This window comes from Ursus maritimus, unplaced genomic scaffold (genome assembly GCF_017311325.1).
Source record: "Ursus maritimus isolate PB19 unplaced genomic scaffold, ASM1731132v1 scaffold_12, whole genome shotgun sequence".
In the NCBI taxonomy this organism is placed as follows: Eukaryota; Metazoa; Chordata; class Mammalia; order Carnivora; family Ursidae; genus Ursus; species Ursus maritimus.
The window spans coordinates 5,313,647-5,330,580 of NW_024423564.1; the positions used below are offsets into that span (position 1 = coordinate 5,313,647).

Here is a 16,934-nt window from a genome sequence, read left to right on the forward strand (position 1 = left end):
AACTTTTTATAGAGAAGTAGATGAGCAGAGTGGAAAGAATAGAATCTGGAATCAAAGACACAGTTGAGTCCCCAACCTGTCACTTAGGTCTTTGGGAAAGTTATGTCATCTGACTACATATCAGTGGCCTCATCTGTAAAGTGGACCTTTCCTCCTCAGGAGGGCCCCGGTCACCTCTTTGGGGCTCCTGTCCTTTTCTAGTAGCCTCTTGCAGTTCACTAGGAGGTTGTGTACAGCTATGCACATGTAAGAGTGACAATAAAGAGAGCAGAGGTATGGTGTGCTCTACATCTGCTCTACCCCAGCCCTTTGTCTAGGTGTCAATATCCACTCCCAACTACTTAAAAGACTACTATTAAAAGATTCATCCTTTCAGTTTTGAAAGATGTTCCTTATTATGCATAATACATTAAAATAATAACAGCTAACTCCACAGAGAGCATTCTGGAACAGCAAGCAAGAGTAACCCAGATGAGGAGCCAGGGTCCAAGACAGGCCAAATGGGGTTACCCCAGGATGTGTGACAACAAGGAACATCACAGCCCCCTGAGCTGGCTGGCCATAAGGAAGGCTGCCACAAGAGCCTGAGAAAGGAGGAATCAGAGCCATCCATTCCCACACCTGCCCAGGATCAGGGCAGCTGTGTACAAGTTGGAGAGATGACGTTTTCCTTGACTCACCCATGTTCTCAGTGAGACCTTTGGCCCAGATTTAGAAGCCATCTGAGCCTCGATAAGCGGGGGTGGGGCTTCCAGAGGCAGGAGTCTCAGAGCTCTATAAAGCCCAACAGGGCACAGCTGGGCAACTCTCCCAAGGACTGTGAACTGTCGGTTTTGTGCTTGTTCCTCTGGAAATGCAACGGCTGTTGACTTCAGTGAAGCGGGTCTTGCAAGTGAAGACAGCAATGCAAGAAGCCTTCATCTCACCTGCTAGCCTTCTTCCAGCAGCCCACCAAAGGTGAGTCACGTTGTTCCCAGGGACTGTGCAGGCCACTCTTTGAGGAGTGTCATAGAACCAGTAAAAGACAGATAGAGGGCCTGTCATAAGGAAAAGCTCACTAGAATCCCAGTGAAAAGTTGGCAAGGCTTGTACACAGCCTTAGATAAGCAAGTTAACTTGTTAGGGTCTCAGTTACCTCCTCTCTAAACGGATGGTCCCTCTCAGCTACAGACTTCCAAGATCCCAAGCCTCTGATACCTGCTGTTCATAGATGATGACATTTTTCACTGCCCCAGCTGCGTGAAGCAGTGGAAATATCAGTACCAGGACCCCTGGCCTTCTCCTCTCCACCACCATTCCCCCCTATACCCCCAGCTCCTGCCAAGACCTGCAGCATTCTGTGCCAACTGCAATGTTAGTCACACCAGCTGCTTCAAGTCATTGCAGCAAGATTCCAAATGGACTGGGGAATCCGAAGCATGTTTCTCTGCCCTCTGATTTCATGAAAGAGGGAAATGGGATGTTAAGATAAGAGTGTATGTCTGTGTGCAATGTGCTGTGCACAGAAGCACATATGCATGCCTTTTATTTGTAAACACTCCCCAGTTTGGCCCACATGCTTGGAGCCTGCCAACACTGACGGTAATAGCTATAGCTAGGGCCTTGGAATCTCAAAACCATCCACTGCACTGTGGGACTAGCCCATTCCTCCCACTTCCACACTGCATTCCATGAATACTTAGAAAAACAACTTTGACCCAGTGTCTTCTCTTGCCTGGGATCCAGGGACCTGGCTGCATGATATGTGTGGAGTAAGGGATGATGTTCCTTAGTCGTCTTGTTTTCTTCTTGACTCTCTGCCATTGTCCATACTCTCCTTCAGCCTCTTTAGACAGGCCAAATGTCCCAGCTCAGCATTTAACCTGTTCTTGTATCTGTGAGGAAGGGATTGACATGGATTTGCTTGTTTCAATAAGCAACAGCAGGCTGCCCAGCAAGAGACAAACCTGCCCATCCTTCTGGCATCCTTGGTCCACACATTTCCCTTTTCCAGTGTACTCACAGCTCATCCTGTTTTCTGTGGCTTGAAAGAGTATTAAGGATCTTCCTTATGAGTCTCTCTTTCTCTGTATGCCTGTCCCCTCTACTGCAACCTGCACCAGCTCTAAATCCAACCCAAGAACTGCTCCCATCTCAGCTTATGCTTTACCACTGGTTAATGACCTCTACTTGGCGGTCCCCACTTGCTTCTCTCATGTGCTGCTTCCTTAATCGCCTTCACTCTCCACTCTACCAGGTGCCCTTACTTGCTCAGTTATCTCCCACTGTGACTGCCACCCCATCTGCCCCCCTCCAGTTCTGTATCAGCAGAAATTCCACTCACCCATCAAAGTTGATCTCAAATGTAGCCTCTTCCATGAAGGCTTTTCTGAGCCTACCACCCACAGGAAATCTCTGCTTCCTCCAAACTCTGGTGGGATTTTGCCTATATTCCTCTTTAGGCCCTTATCACATTCTGACTCGCAGTTGGGGTATACATGTTTGTGCTCGTTTATTCCTCCCACTGGTCAAGGAAGTCCTCAAGAAACTTGACCTCCTCTTTTCCTTGTCTGCCCTCTCCACCTTGGTAACCTCTCACTAGCACAGTGCCTGGCATATAATAGTGAATTTTGAAACACAAGAGAAGGAGAGATGGAATAAAGAAAGAAAAGCTTGATGGATATTCTTAAACCAAGCAACCTCAGAACAAAATCAATTTTAAATTAAATAAAGTGATTATTCTCTAGAGAAAATATACAAGATAAGAAGGGCACTCTTAACTCCAGTGGTGTGATCTTTCTGGAAGCCTCTACTTACTAACTTTTCTTCAAGGTTCTGGAATCCATTTCCAGAACTAGCCCCCTACTAAGATAAAGTTACCAAGTGGCTGATTCTTGGAACCTGTCCGTGAAAGCTTAGATTTCTAACTGGAGAGAGAGGAAGGGAGGGAGCTCAGAGAAGGCAGAATGAGAAGGAGGCTGAGGAGAAAACCAGCCCAGTGCAGGACCACTGCTGGCTAACCATTAGCTCCTATGTACTGGGAAAGATTCTCCACAAATATTTGACAGTACAAATTCCAATTATTTGGGGAACACCAAATAATAGGGCAGATAACTAAATTCCAAAACTCTCTTATCAGATATGGGTGAACATTTATACTTTCCGTCACTGTCTTATGATCCTGTGATCCACTTTGCTTCATAGTACGTCAAAGTGACCTTTCTGATGGGAGAACTAGGGTTTACCAGAAGCCCAGAATCCTCAGGATGATTGACAGACACACTGAAACTGAGCTACAGTTCCTGTGATGTGGAGCTAAATGCATAAGCCTGTGGAGCCATCCTGTCACTCATCACAGTCAGGAATTCTATAGTCAGATATGAGTCAAAGGACTCTGGTGGCACTCATGAGTGCCTTGGTGGCACCCAAGCTGGTGAAAAGACAGGATATTTCTAACACATGAGTAACCATGAAGGTACTCTGAGCACAACACTTCACCAATGCATGCCTTGATTTCACCATCTGCAAAATGAAGAATATCACTAAAGTAACCAGATTTCAGGTACTTTCATGTGGGAACAGATGGAGGTGGACTTGGTGATTTCTGTACTTGTAGCTGGAAGGAGAAACTCTAGAATTTCACCAGGGATCTTAGGAGTCAGGATTGAAGGGAGGTGGGTAGGTCCAGGAAAGAAACAGATTATCTTTTCCCTCTTCCACTGACCCCATTTTCTCTCTGCTTCCATTTAGAATTGTTCTCTCTGTCCTCTGTATTCTCACAGCCTTTGCTTGTTATACTATGTATTTAACTATGAAATGTCTGCCTCTTCCATTAGACCATGCTCTCTTGGTGGTCACAAATAATGCCTTCTTCACTACTGTGCATCTGGAATCCAGCACTGTGTTGGACGTGCCCCATAAATACTTGGAGGCCCAATCAGAAAAAGCAGAGAGGATGGAATCAAGCAGGAAGCTTCCTTAAAAAGTAGAAAAACAATAGGTGTGTTCTTGTGTAGTAAAAGGAAACAAGGAGAAAGTGAATAATGAGACAGGCACTTTAAAACTGAATGAGATTTCTAAAGTTACGTCTCATGAGGTTTATAACATGTAGAAGTAAACCACATGACAGTAATAGCTCGAAGGGATGGAGAGGATAAACGGAGCTGAAGCATGACTTTTCGCTGTTCAGAAAATAGAAGTATTAATGTAAGTTAGATTACAATAAACCAAGCATGCATATTGTAATCTCTGAGGTTATTACTAAAAGTAAAAGAGGAGATAAAATGGAATAATAAATCCTTGCTTAATCCAAAAGAATGCAGGAAAGAAGAAATAAAGAAACAAAGGACATATGAGACAAAAGGAAATGAAGAGTGAGATAGTAGATTTAATCCCATCTATACTAGTCATTAGAGTAAATATAATTGGACTAGCTACTCCAATTAAAGCACCAATATTGTAAGACTTGTTAAAAACAAACAAAAAAGACCCAACTATGTGCTGTTTAGAAGAGATGTGTGTTACATATAAAGACCCTGAGACATTAAAAGTATAAAAGGACAGCAAAAGATATGCCATGCAAACAGTAATCAAAAAAATTAGGCAGCTTTCTTAACATCAGGGAAAGTAGATTTTGTGGCAGGAATATCACAAAGATGAATTAAAGAGGACCATTTAATAAGGATAAAAGGGTTAATTCAACAGAAAGATAACCACCTTACATTTGCATTCATCTGATAACATAGCTTCAAAATACACGAAAAATGAATGAGATGATTGCTGTATTGTATTTTGAGGAGACTGGCTGGAGACCATTAATAGGATTTTGACTGTCATCTCCACTACAGGTTTTCTACCATCCCTGCTGTCCCCTTGGCCAAAACAGATACTTGGCCAAAGGACGTGGGCATCCTTGCCCTGGAGGTCTATTTCCCAGCCCAGTATGTGGACCAAACAGACCTGGAGAAGTATAACAATGTGGAAGCAGGGAGGTACACGGTGGGTTTGGGCCAAACCCATATGGGCTTCTGCTCAGTCCAGGAGGACATCAACTCCCTGTGCCTGACCGTGGTGCAGCAGCTGATGGAGCGCACGCAGCTCCCATGGGACTCTGTGGGACGGCTGGAAGTGGGCACTGAAACCATCATTGACAAGTCCAAGGCTGTCAAAACAGTGCTCATGGAGCTTTTCCAGGATTCAGGCAACACTGACATCGAGGGCATAGATACCACCAATGCCTGCTACGGTGGCACTGCCTCCCTCTTCAATGCTGCCAACTGGGTGGAGTCCAGCTCCTGGGATGGTATGTGCTTCCCGAGACCTTGTGTAAGAAAGGAACTGGGTTAGAGGCTGAATCCTCAGTTTTGTTTCTCCATTTCCCCAGTGATTTCATCAGGGAGGGAAGGACAAGTTATTCACACAGCTGCTGCTATCATCAACAACCACAAAGATGATAACCACTTAGACTTGCATAACTTTATGCTGTTAATTAGGTAGCATGTTTACATAGCCATTCATTTAGTCCTTCCAACAGCCTAGGAATTGGCTGTTATGTCTGATTTATAAGTGAGAAAATGAAGACTCTGATATCTTACACATAGTGTGTGGCAAGGGAGCGACACCAAACCGAATCCAATATATTCCTATTTCTCATAAGTTTCTCCTAAGACTCTGAGAGACAGAGTTAAACAAGTTTAGGTATTAAGGGGGAAACATCCTAGTAGAAATAGACCCAAAGAATCACAGGATAAGAAAACAAAACAAAACAAAAAAATCACAGGATAGACTATTACACAGAGTATTTATTCTCTTATTCCCTTGCCTGGTTACTAGGAAATTGTTTTTTGCTTAACATATATTTTAAAAGATTTTATTTACTTATTTATTTGTTTATATATATATATATATATATATATATATATATATATGAAGACAAGAAAAATGTGTGTGTGTGTGTATATATATATATATATATATATTTTTTTTTTTTTAAGGGGTGAGTAGCAGAGGGCAAGGGATAAGCAGACTCTGCTGAGTGTGGAGCCTGATGCTGGGCTCGATCCCACAATCCTGATATCATGACCTGAGCTGAAACCAAGAGTCAGACACTTAACCCACTGAGCCAATCAGGCACACCATGTTTTTTGCTTATAATATTAACATTACCTTATTTCTCACTTATATATTCCCTGGATGCTATCTTGAAGGAGGAACCCCTGTTGTGATAGCAAGAAAAGATCCAAGGGAAACAGTACAAGTTGAGAGTTCAAAACCTAGCTCTGTTGATAACTGCTGACAAGTCCCTTAACCACTTTGAGTCTCAGAATTCTTATTTAGGGCTGGTAAAAGAACAGTACAAGAGATCCATGGAGATGTGAGCAAATATTATCTCGGCAGTCAAGGCACTTAGTATGTTTACTAAGTGGAAACTGGAATTTAAAATTGTGGAAGCCAAATTAACATTAATTATAAAATCTTAATGTTGGCAGGGATCTTAGAGATTATCTAATCCAATATTCTTTACTTCAAAGAGTGGCCAAGAAGAGTTGGATGGTTTGCTGTGCAGTGAAATTCCACAGACACATTCAGTATTTTTTTTTAAGTAGACTCCACACCCAGTGTGGAGCCCAACTCAGGGCTAGAACTCAGGACCCTGAAATAGAGACCTGAACTGACCTGATGCTCAACCGACTGAGCCACCTGGGTGCCCCAATTCATTCAGTATTGTTTTTGAATGCCCTGAATAGCCTCACAATCAACAGTTCCACTGATCTGGGATGTTCGGGTCTCTACATCATCAAATCTGTTCTTAAGGTGCTTCTCCTACTTGACACTTATATTATTGCCTCTCCAACAACCCCTACTACTATCACCACCAATATTTCCAACCAAGCGTTTAATTAGGGAGTAGAAATGAAGGGCAAGGGATACTCACAGCCTTTAACCAAGAAACAGAACCTTATTTGGGAACATGATCAGCTTCAGTTATGTCATTTCAAATGAGTAGATTCTGCTGAGTTGGCAGGGTATTCCATACGAGGAGGGAATGCCACAGGAGTGGCAGGGTATTCCTTCTTTAACATGATGTCTTGGTCAGAGGGAGAAAAAAATAAACTATTGAGATGTGAATCGTTAGTTTGTATCAAAACAAAAAGCATATTTAAGCTTGAGCCAAATGGCAACCACCAAGACCAAGCAAAGCCAGTGTAGATAGGATGTCTGCTTTGACCTGGCCAACCATCCAGCTGGGGTTTCTCAGATGAGCGAAGGTGGTTTTGGGACTCACCAGGAAGTTTCAAATCACATCCAGAAAGATAACAGTTTTTGAGGGAAGGAAAAAGTGGTACAACCTCAGATTGTCCAGAAGACTTCATTTTTTCTTGTCTTTTTTTTTTAGTGAAAGTAACTGAGATGTATAGTTAAAAATATATACACATACACAAATGAGTGTAAAGTGAAGAAAAAGTTCCCTTTTGACAACCCATTACCACTTTCCATAATTTCACACTAATGGTTTCCATGTATTCTTCCAGAATTTTTCTTTGTACTTGCAATTATACACATACATAACTATTCAGTTTTAGTTTTTAACATTGTACATATTATTCCTCACCCCTATTATGTCTTAGAGGTCATTTCATATCAACATATATAAGGTATACTTCATCTTTTAAAAACCTTACAATATATTTTTGTGAATATGCCCAACTTTAATTAATCCCATAATGATGGATATTGAGATTGTTGTATATTTTTTGCAATTATAAAAATTTTTTAATGAACATTGCATAATAGCTTTGCATGCTTGTGATAATGTGTTTGTAAGAATAGATTCCTAGAAATGGAATTGCCAGATATATTGATACAAAAGTTTGAGAGAATGTGCCAAATTGGAGCACCTCATTAGCTCAGTCAGTTAAGTGTCTGCCTTTGGTTCAGGTCACTATCCCAGGGTCCTGGGATCGAGCCCCACGTTGGGAATCCCTGCTCAGCGGGGAGTCTACTTCTCCTTCTATCCCTTCCCATTGCTCATGCTCACTCTCTCTCTCTGAAATAAATAAACAAAAATCTTTTTTAAAAAAAGAATGTGCCAAATTGTTCTTCAAGAGGTTGTACTAACGTATGTTCCTACAATACATATTATCAAGCTTTCTAATCTTTGTCAATTTAATAAGGAAAAATAAGGATTTGCCTTTTTTTTTTCATTTTAAAAAATCTCCAAAATTTTTTAGGATATTCATTGGCCATTTTCCCATTATATACCTTAGGAGGTTTTTAATGAGACTTATAAATGAAGGGAAATAGCTTTTTGTTGGTTTTAAGTATTGTAAATACTTCCCCAGTTTGTCTGATTTTGTTTCTGATAAAAAGGTTGAATTTTTAGATAGTCAAATTTACTAATCTTTAACAGCTTCTAAATACTTTTATATAGTTTTCAAACTATATATATAAAACAATACTTTTTTTGTTGGGGTTGGAGTTGGACTTGTTATAATTCTTAAAGGAAGGTTCTTGGGCTTCAGTGAATTTGTGTTGGAATCCTGACTTTGAATCCTTATGATACCATCTATTAGCTGTGTGGCTTGGGCCAAGTGACTTAAGTTCTTTGAGCCTCCATTTCTTTGTCGATAAAGAAGGAATAACTATACCTGACATATAGGCTAATCATGAGAGAAGGGATTTTTGTTTTGTTCACTGGTCTATCTTCAGTACCTAAAATTGTGCCTGGCTCACAGGAAGCACTCAGTCTACTTGAGATTTGGGTAGTGATTTCAAGTTAAGATAATTACTTCTTGTCTCTCATTATAGGTCGCTATGCAATGGTGGTCTGCGGAGACATTGCAGTCTATCCCAGGGGTAACGCTCGCCCCACAGGTGGGGCCGGAGCTGTGGCCATGCTGGTTGGGCCCAAGGCCCCTCTGGCCCTCGAGAGAGGTCTGTGGTAAACTGTGGAAATGTGGTACCAAGAGACTGCACAGCTAATACATAGCTCCCCATCCCAAGTTGGCATCCCCACTAAACAGGGCTGAAGTATGGATTTGAGGATGATGTCGCTTGCCTTCAAAAGGCTGGACTGGGGAGCAAAGGGCAAGGAGGAAGGGAATAGAGGGATCATTGAGGTTTCCTCTTCTGCACCATCATGCATTGGGGTAATGATGCATGGAATGAGTGACATTGATGCTGCAGATGAGGACCTTTAAGGAGCTAGACTGGCAATTGAAGAGGAAAGAAGATAATTGGGTATAAGGGGAAAGGTTCTCCTTTGAGACTTTTGGCATCTATTCTAGCTTTTGTTAAGGCCACATAGGTATGGAAAGGGAAATATAAATCTCATTTATATAAAAGCAATGTCTATTCAAGTCCTTTTGAACATGGGAGGGATGTTGAGTGGGCTCAGACAGAGAAAAACCAGGAAACTGTTAGTACATGGCTCCCCATCCTCTCTGCTCCATGGGGGCTGCATCATACAGTCCCTGAATCTCTCCTTGTGCCTTGCCAGGGCTTAGAGGAACCCACATGGAGAACGTATATGACTTCTACAAACCAGATGTGGCTACAGAGTACCCAATAGTGGATGGGAAGCTCTCCATCCAGTGCTACCTACGGGCCTTGGACAGATGTTACACATTATACCGTCAAAAAATCCAGAACCAGTGGAAACAAGGTACGGGACTCAGAGGGCAGGAAGTGGGGACTCTATTTCAAGGGGAAACAAGAGTTGGTCCGAAAAGCTTAAGACAAGGTTTCTTCTCTCCTTCAAAAACGATCTCAAGAGAATTGTTTCATGTCCCCTTCCTCTTATATCCTTCCATGAGTCTATGCTACAGTCCATCCGGAAGCTTCCAATTCAAGTATGAAGCTGCCTCTAACTTGAGCTAAATGAAAGAAAGTAAACAATCTAGAACCAAAGTCACCAGTAGGAAACCAGTGGGTGTCAGCCACCTGGGGAGGTACTGTGGTGAGTCAGAGTAACCACATCCTACTGGGGCTAGGATTTGTTTCTGTTGAAGTCAGGAGTGATTTGACTCACCTTTTGTAGTTTGATGCCTTTTAAAGTCTGGTTGATGTTGAAAAATCTTATCTGTATTTTCAGTATACTAAAATGTTAGTGATTTTTCTGTGGATGGTAACGTTACAAGTTAATTTTATTTTTACCTTTAGTTTCTGAGTTCTCCGACTAAGAAAATATGTACTGCTTTCATAATCAGAAAGGAAACAAACATTATTTTAAAAGTTCAGAGCAATCTACTTTAAGAAAATAAAAGGGTTCTTACCTGCTCAACCATGGCCAGAAGGGCATCTGTGATAGGCAGTTTTCAGTGTGGGAAAAGGCACGTGTGGAAGGTCAGAGCATGGATGCTTTAGGGATGACTTAGGAGCCACTTCTTGCCCCTTTCCACCGTGCTGAAAGTGATGCCAGTCACCACTGCTCGCCCCTACGGATACGCAGTAGACTTGGACTTCTCTACCTTCCATTCACTGTAAATTTGCTATTGGCTAATTGCTCTCACAAGCTCTATATTCTATCTGCATTCTAATTTTGCTCTGCAGCCTCCTGTGGAATTTGATTGATGCTGCTTTGGCTCTCAGCACTAAGAGACAGTCTGGGTTGTCTATAGAGTCAGAGACATCAGAACCTAAATCCAAAGCCAGATATTTTTCAAGCTGGGTAACCTTGGACACACGACCTAGCTTCATATTTTAGAGACTCTGTTTCCTCCTCTGAAAAATAGAGAAAAGTAACATAACACTAGTTTGATTTGGAGGAATTATCTGTCATAAAAGTTGGCAATAGTTGACAGGAAGAAAATGTTTGTTTCTTTCCCTTCTTTCTTTATAAGTATAGTGTTTAGTAAAATGCTTGCAGCGAATGAACAAAACATAGATGTGTTTGCTGGAGGTAGGAGCTGGTTCTCTGGGATGCCTCAAGTCCCTCAGAACACTTAGGTCTTGGGGTGTAGGTCTAAATGGCTCATCCACCATGGCACATCCTTGCTTTCACACTTCCTCTTCCAGCTGGCATCGATCGGCCTTTCACTCTTGATGACTTACAGTTTATGATCTTTCACACACCCTTCTGCAAAATGGTCCAGAAATCCCTGGCTCGCCTGATGTTCAATGACTTCCTGTCAGCCAGCAGTGACACACAGACCAGCCTCTATAAGGAGCTGGAGGCCTTCAGGTGGGTCTTCTTCGGGGAAACCTAGAAGCTCATGAGGGCTGAGGAAGGAGGAGGTTTCCTCACTCCTTGAGTCTGTACCACCAGCCAACACTGGGGGTGAGAAAAGGACAATCCTCCAACACAATAGAAATGACACCAAGTCTATACATGACTTATTGGGTTATGGTCTACATAGAGCCCCCCACCTTTTATCTCAGGGACCACAGGGAGTTTGACAGCACCTCTAGATGAAGTAGCTATCTATCAGAAGCTTCAGAGAATAAGAGAAAGGGGAAAGGGAGTGTGGCTAAATCATTCAGTCAGTAAACATTTTATGAACATCAACTATATGAACATTATACTAAACTCTAGGGACACCAAAATAAATGTGACTCCATGATCCCTGCCTCAAGGATCTTACAGTCTATATGTGCACACTTTTCGGTTCANNNAATCCATGTGTGTGAGGGAACATGCAGAGTTTTAACTGGTGAGGACAGGAATGAGGAGATTGGTTCAAGTAGGGCACGTCGTATCATGGCCCATTTTTCAGCCTTTAAAAATATTGCTAGAGAAGATGATTTAATATCAGAGAGAAAATTAGTTAGGGAAGCATGTTGAATAGAATATATAGCATGATTTTATTTTCTAGTTAACCATATGAAAGCAGGGATGGATTCCATAAGAAAAATTGACCTAAGGGCTCTCTCTGAATGGTAGGACTATTAGTGACATTGTTTTTCTTTGTGCTGGCCTGTATTTCCAAATAGTTTGTAATAAAAACATGTGCCTAAAAGTCTCTCCAGAAGCTATTACTTTTCCCCCTTGCTGCCTCCCTGCCCTTCTGTGGTCTCTCACCTGGCCCGTGTCTCTGGCTGCCTCCCAGGGGGTTAACACTGGAAGAAACCTACACCAACAAGGACATGGATAAAGCACTTCAAAAGGCCTCCCTGGACACGTTCAACAAGAAAACCAAGGCCTCCCTTTACCTCTCCACTCACAACGGGAATACATACACCTCATCCTTATATGGGTGTCTGGCCTCCCTTCTCTCCCGGTGAGTACTGCGCCTAGCCCCACATTCTAACCCCCACCCCATGGTCATGGTCGGAGGGGTCAACCAAATTTGGTTCCTCTTCTGGTGCAGAAATTTAAAGGAAGGAAAGATAATGAAAGAAACTTGTTTCAAAGGTACATGTATAGGCAGATTTACTATCGGTATTAAACAATGGTCTCCAAAGTGATGATGTATGATGTCAAGGACTGTGTAAGATCTGCTTGGATCAGCAAGCACATAATAGGACTTAGATGCATATTTTTATCTCATCCATTTAAAATCTCTGCCCGTAGTAAAGCATGGTGGTTAAGAGAGTCTAGTTTTAGAACCCACAACCAAGGTTTAAATACCACTTATTAGCTTTGATCTTGGAAAAATGTTTAACCTCTATGTGCTTCACTTTCCCCATCTATAAAACATATGCACTAACAATACCCACCTTCTAGAGTTTTGATGAGTGTTAAATGTGTGAAGGAATTAAAACACTAGTGCTCAGCAACTGCTCAGATACCAGTTGTTATTTTTATTGATATTCTATTTTCTGGGTTTTATAAGGAAATACTTGCACTATAGTACCTGCACATAACATAGGGGATACACATATATGAACTCAACCAAATGATTACTGATGAGGGGATGATAAAAAAAGGTACAACTGCTGAAACAGTACCAGAAAACATGGAAGCCTTGGAGTGGTCTGACCTCCAAACTTCAGAGTTCACTGAATTCATCTTGTCCTCATAGGTGGTGAGAAGCTGCTTTTATACCCCCAATTCGATTATGCTCAGTGTGCCTTCGGTATCTTGGATTTTAGCCACTCTTCTCCTGGCAAGTTTTCTTCTTTCTGGGTCTATACCCAGGGTCTTCCAAAAGCCCCTCTTCGTGCAGAGTGTCTGGAGCCCATTTCTACTTGCAAGAGGTTGACTTGAGTGGGGCGATAGGCTGGTGGTTTATTTGAAGGACAGAATATAATGCTAATGTGCTTCTTGAGTTTTGATTTTTTTCCCTGCAGGTATTCTGCCCAAGACTTGGCTGACTCCAGAATTGGAGCCTTCTCTTATGGCTCTGGCTTGGCAGCAAGTTTTTTTTCATTTCGAGTGTCCAAGGATGCTTCTCCAGGTGAGTCCCGTCTTTCTATCAAGCACTTCTGATAAGATTCATCGAGTAAAAGAAATCATTCTCTGCCTCACCACTACTGAGGCTCCCATCTGGACAGAATTATGTTGTGATTAAGAACAGAGGAATTCCCTGAAGGGATTTAAGCAATGGAGTAATTTTGTCTAATTTATGGAATTTGAATCATTTGCCTGGCTACTACTTGGAACTAGATTGAAGAGAAACAAAGGTGGAAATGAGAAACCAGTCAGGTTGTTCCAGCAAACAGTCCAGGTAGGAGGTAGTTAATGGCCATTTGGTTGCAACTGGTTAAAGGGAAGTTGATGGATTTGAAATTTTCAACAACTATCTATTGATTATTTTCTGTCAGATGTGATCGAGGGTGTGCACCTAAGCACTCTGTGGGACATCCCTTGACTAAGAGTGTGTCTGCCAGTAGGTTTCACTAACATTACATTTGCTGACCTTTATCATTTCTTGACATTCCAAGCCACACACAGCACTTTTCCTCCAGGGTTTGAGCTCCCGCAGAACCTGGCTCTCTATCAGACTTGTGACTGGTAAGAGTGATAATGACAGTGGAGCAGATTTAACAATCTTGCCTTTGTTTCCCAGGATCCCCCCTGGAGAAGCTGGTGTCTAGTATGTCAGACCTGCCAAAACGCCTTGCCTCCCGGAAGCGTATGTCTCCTCAGGAATTCACAGAAATAATGGACCAAAGAGAACAATTCTACCATAAGGGTAAGGAAAAGGGTGAGAAGGGAGGAGAAGAAAATTTTCTCAGATTTCATGCCAGTGGCAGAGAGCCAGGATTCATCAGAAGTCCAGATTACAGTGGGCCAGGGTGAAGACGTCCATGAGATATGATTGGGACAAAATCTGTTAGGTCCAAAGGGGCAAGAATTAGATGGGGAAGCAGAAGGCAGAATGGAGAGGAGGTAGGAAGCAGCATGTAGCTTCCCAGTATAGACTGTAGTTAACCACTCGAAACAGGATACTGGACAATGCAGTCCCAAGGATTTCAGACATGTGGTCTCGAATACTGCTCTCTTTGCAACAGTTGAAAGAGCCCAGAATTTAGAGTTAGATATTTAAATCTAAACCAACCTGTGCACTCAGTAGCTCTTTGTATTTGGGAAAATTATTGAAGTTTTCTCAGTTGCCTTATTTCTGAAATCATACCAACTTTGCAAGATTGCCAAACAGATTAAATGAGTTCACGTACACAAGTAAGTTACCGACAGATATTACTATCTCCGCCCACCTGCCCCCTTTNNNNCTGAACATAAAAACAAAATATTGCCCAGTGGGGTGCCTGGGTGGCTCAGTCAGTTAAGCATCTGCTTTCCACTCGGGTCATGATCCCAGGGTCCTGGGATCAAGCCCCATATTGGGATCCCTGCTCAACGGGAAGCCTGCTTCTCCCTCTTGCGCACTCCCTGCTTGTGCACTCTCTCCCTCTCTCTCTCTCTAATAAATAAATAAAATCTTTAAAAAACATTGCCTAAAAAAGCAACAAAGGAAAAGGAAACAAAAGCTAAAGTTATACTGGAGAGATCTGATGGTGGTTTTAAAACCAATACCAAAACAAAACGTGTTTTCTCAAGCAAGACTTGGAACACAAGACTTGCAGTGTGGTGTGGAAGGGGAGACAGAATACACGGAACTGGGAATGTTCCAGAAAACCTAGGCCTCATAGTCATCCATCTTCTCTGGAACAGGGACACCTTAGGGCAAAGAGGAAAAACAACTAAAATAACATAGGTCTTCTGCGATGAACACTGATGGACAAAGAACAGAAATACTATAATGAATCAGAGCCAGAGAACTTAAGGCTAGGAAGGAAGTGTCTATTAGAAGACAGGAAGCTCTGAGGTATACATCCTTAAGCCAGGTACCATTGGCAAGAGGACATGAAGAAGACTTCAAGAGAGGAAGGTCACGTTTACTGTAGGAAAACATCATACTCCTATAGTAAAATTTCTCACAGCCAAGGCTTATGTACTAGATCTAAGATGGCCGCTTCTGGTTCTTGGGCTGGTCCAGGGTTCTGCTGGGGCTGTGACAGGTGGCCTCACAGCCAGGAGAGCTTCATGGTGAAGGCATCCCTGTCACTCTTTCCTCTTCCCCAGCTCCGTGTAGCTCTTTGTACATATTGCCTCTTCTCATTCCACAGTGAATTTCTCACCACCTGGTGACACGAGCAGTCTTTTCCCCGGCACGTGGTACCTGGAGAAAGTGGATGAGCTGTATCGCCGGAAGTATGCCCGACGACCAGTCTAAAGGTGGTGAGTGACATTTTGCAGGGTTGGTGGCATCAAGTTTGTCCTCTGGGTAACAGATGCAGTTCTGATAGTGTAACCAGGCCAGACAGGGTCTATAGCTCTGCAATGATGGGGGGTGGGGAGTTTGTACCATGAGGACCACCCAGAACTGGTGGGGGTCTTTGCCCTGGAGAGACAAAAGTTGGGGGAGGGGCATGTTTTTAACTCTGGAATGTGAAAAAAAAAAAGTCAACTGTTTACCTGATCTGCTCAGGATAGGAAGCTCCCCTAGAAATGTGATAGAAACCAAATTGGCATGTGTGAGGGGAAGCAGGCTGTGAACCGGAACCTACAGAACTCATTCCTCCAAAGGGGTGAGGTAGTAATAAAGATGAGTGGCTTCCGAAAAGGTACCTACTAGTGTGTTGGGGACAGATTCATGGAGAAACAGGGTGTTGGGCATTCTGTTGGTGCCAGAAGCCTCGGCAGGTGGGAACCTCGCCAGGCTGTTCCTCCTGGGGGAAAGATGTGAGGTTTGAAAAGTCAGTGGAGGGGGAAGTGCAGAAGGGTTTCTCGCAAGAGGACTGCCTGGGGTACTTTTTAAAGGAGAATCGAGTATTCAGAATGAGAACCTTCGGGGCGCCTGGGTGGCTCAGTCGGTTTATAAGCCTTCAGCTCAGGTCATGATCCTAAGGGTCTGGGATTGAGCCCTGTGTCGGGCTCCTTGCTCGGCAGGGAGTCTGCTTCTCCCTCTCCCTCTGCTGCTCCCCCTGCTTGTGCTTTCTCTCTCTCTTCAAATAAATAAATAAAATCTTTAAGAAAGTTCATGGACCCAGACATCTGCCTTCAGTTTATCTTCTAAGCTGCTAATATAAGCAGAATAGAAGAGTGAGAAGCCATTTCTTCAACAACCTATAAATCTCAACAAATACAGTCCCCAAATACTTCCTTTGTGTGTGTGTGTGTGTGTGTGTGTGTGTGTGTGTGTGTTTATTGTTTTCCTCCTTTGGTAGATGAAGGGTAAAAGGTTTGCCAAGGGCAGGATGTAGAGCCAGGGAAGAGGAGGAAGTCCACAGGTAAAGGAGATAAAGCAGGAAAACCACAGGATATGCAAGATGCTCTCTGTTCACAGCACTTGGCCTCCTCCACTGGGATGTTAGGTGCTCAGCAAGGTGGACAAGGGGCCTGACTGGCCAGGGCTGCAGGTGTGGTTGGCATTGCAAGCTCAGCACCCAGGGCCACAGACTTGGACGCTGCCCTGGAGTCGTTTGTGTGCTTGTTTGCTTGTAATAGAATTCTTAAGGGCCAGTCAATGGCAAAGACGGGGCAATTAGATGTGTCGAGCTAGTTCAGTCAT

At 42.9% G+C, this 16,934-nt stretch overlaps 1 protein-coding gene across 1 annotated transcript in view; it reads left to right on the plus strand.

The window, feature by feature from the left end:
* The first annotated feature begins 801 nt into the window (after positions 1–801).
* The window catches only part of HMGCS2 (3-hydroxy-3-methylglutaryl-CoA synthase 2), a 16,962-nt gene continuing 829 nt past the window's right edge, over positions 802–16,934 (plus strand). The window contains exons 1-9 of the mRNA XM_008706354.2: positions 802–957; positions 4,827–5,281; positions 8,788–8,913; positions 9,479–9,643; positions 10,996–11,161; positions 12,027–12,197; positions 13,210–13,316; positions 13,929–14,054; positions 15,490–15,601. Coding sequence (XP_008704576.2) covers positions 854–957; positions 4,827–5,281; positions 8,788–8,913; positions 9,479–9,643; positions 10,996–11,161; positions 12,027–12,197; positions 13,210–13,316; positions 13,929–14,054; positions 15,490–15,596 — 1,527 coding nt within the window. The 5' untranslated portion in view covers positions 802–853 and the 3' untranslated portion in view covers positions 15,597–15,601. The remainder of the gene's footprint in view (positions 958–4,826; positions 5,282–8,787; positions 8,914–9,478; positions 9,644–10,995; positions 11,162–12,026; positions 12,198–13,209; positions 13,317–13,928; positions 14,055–15,489; positions 15,602–16,934) is intronic.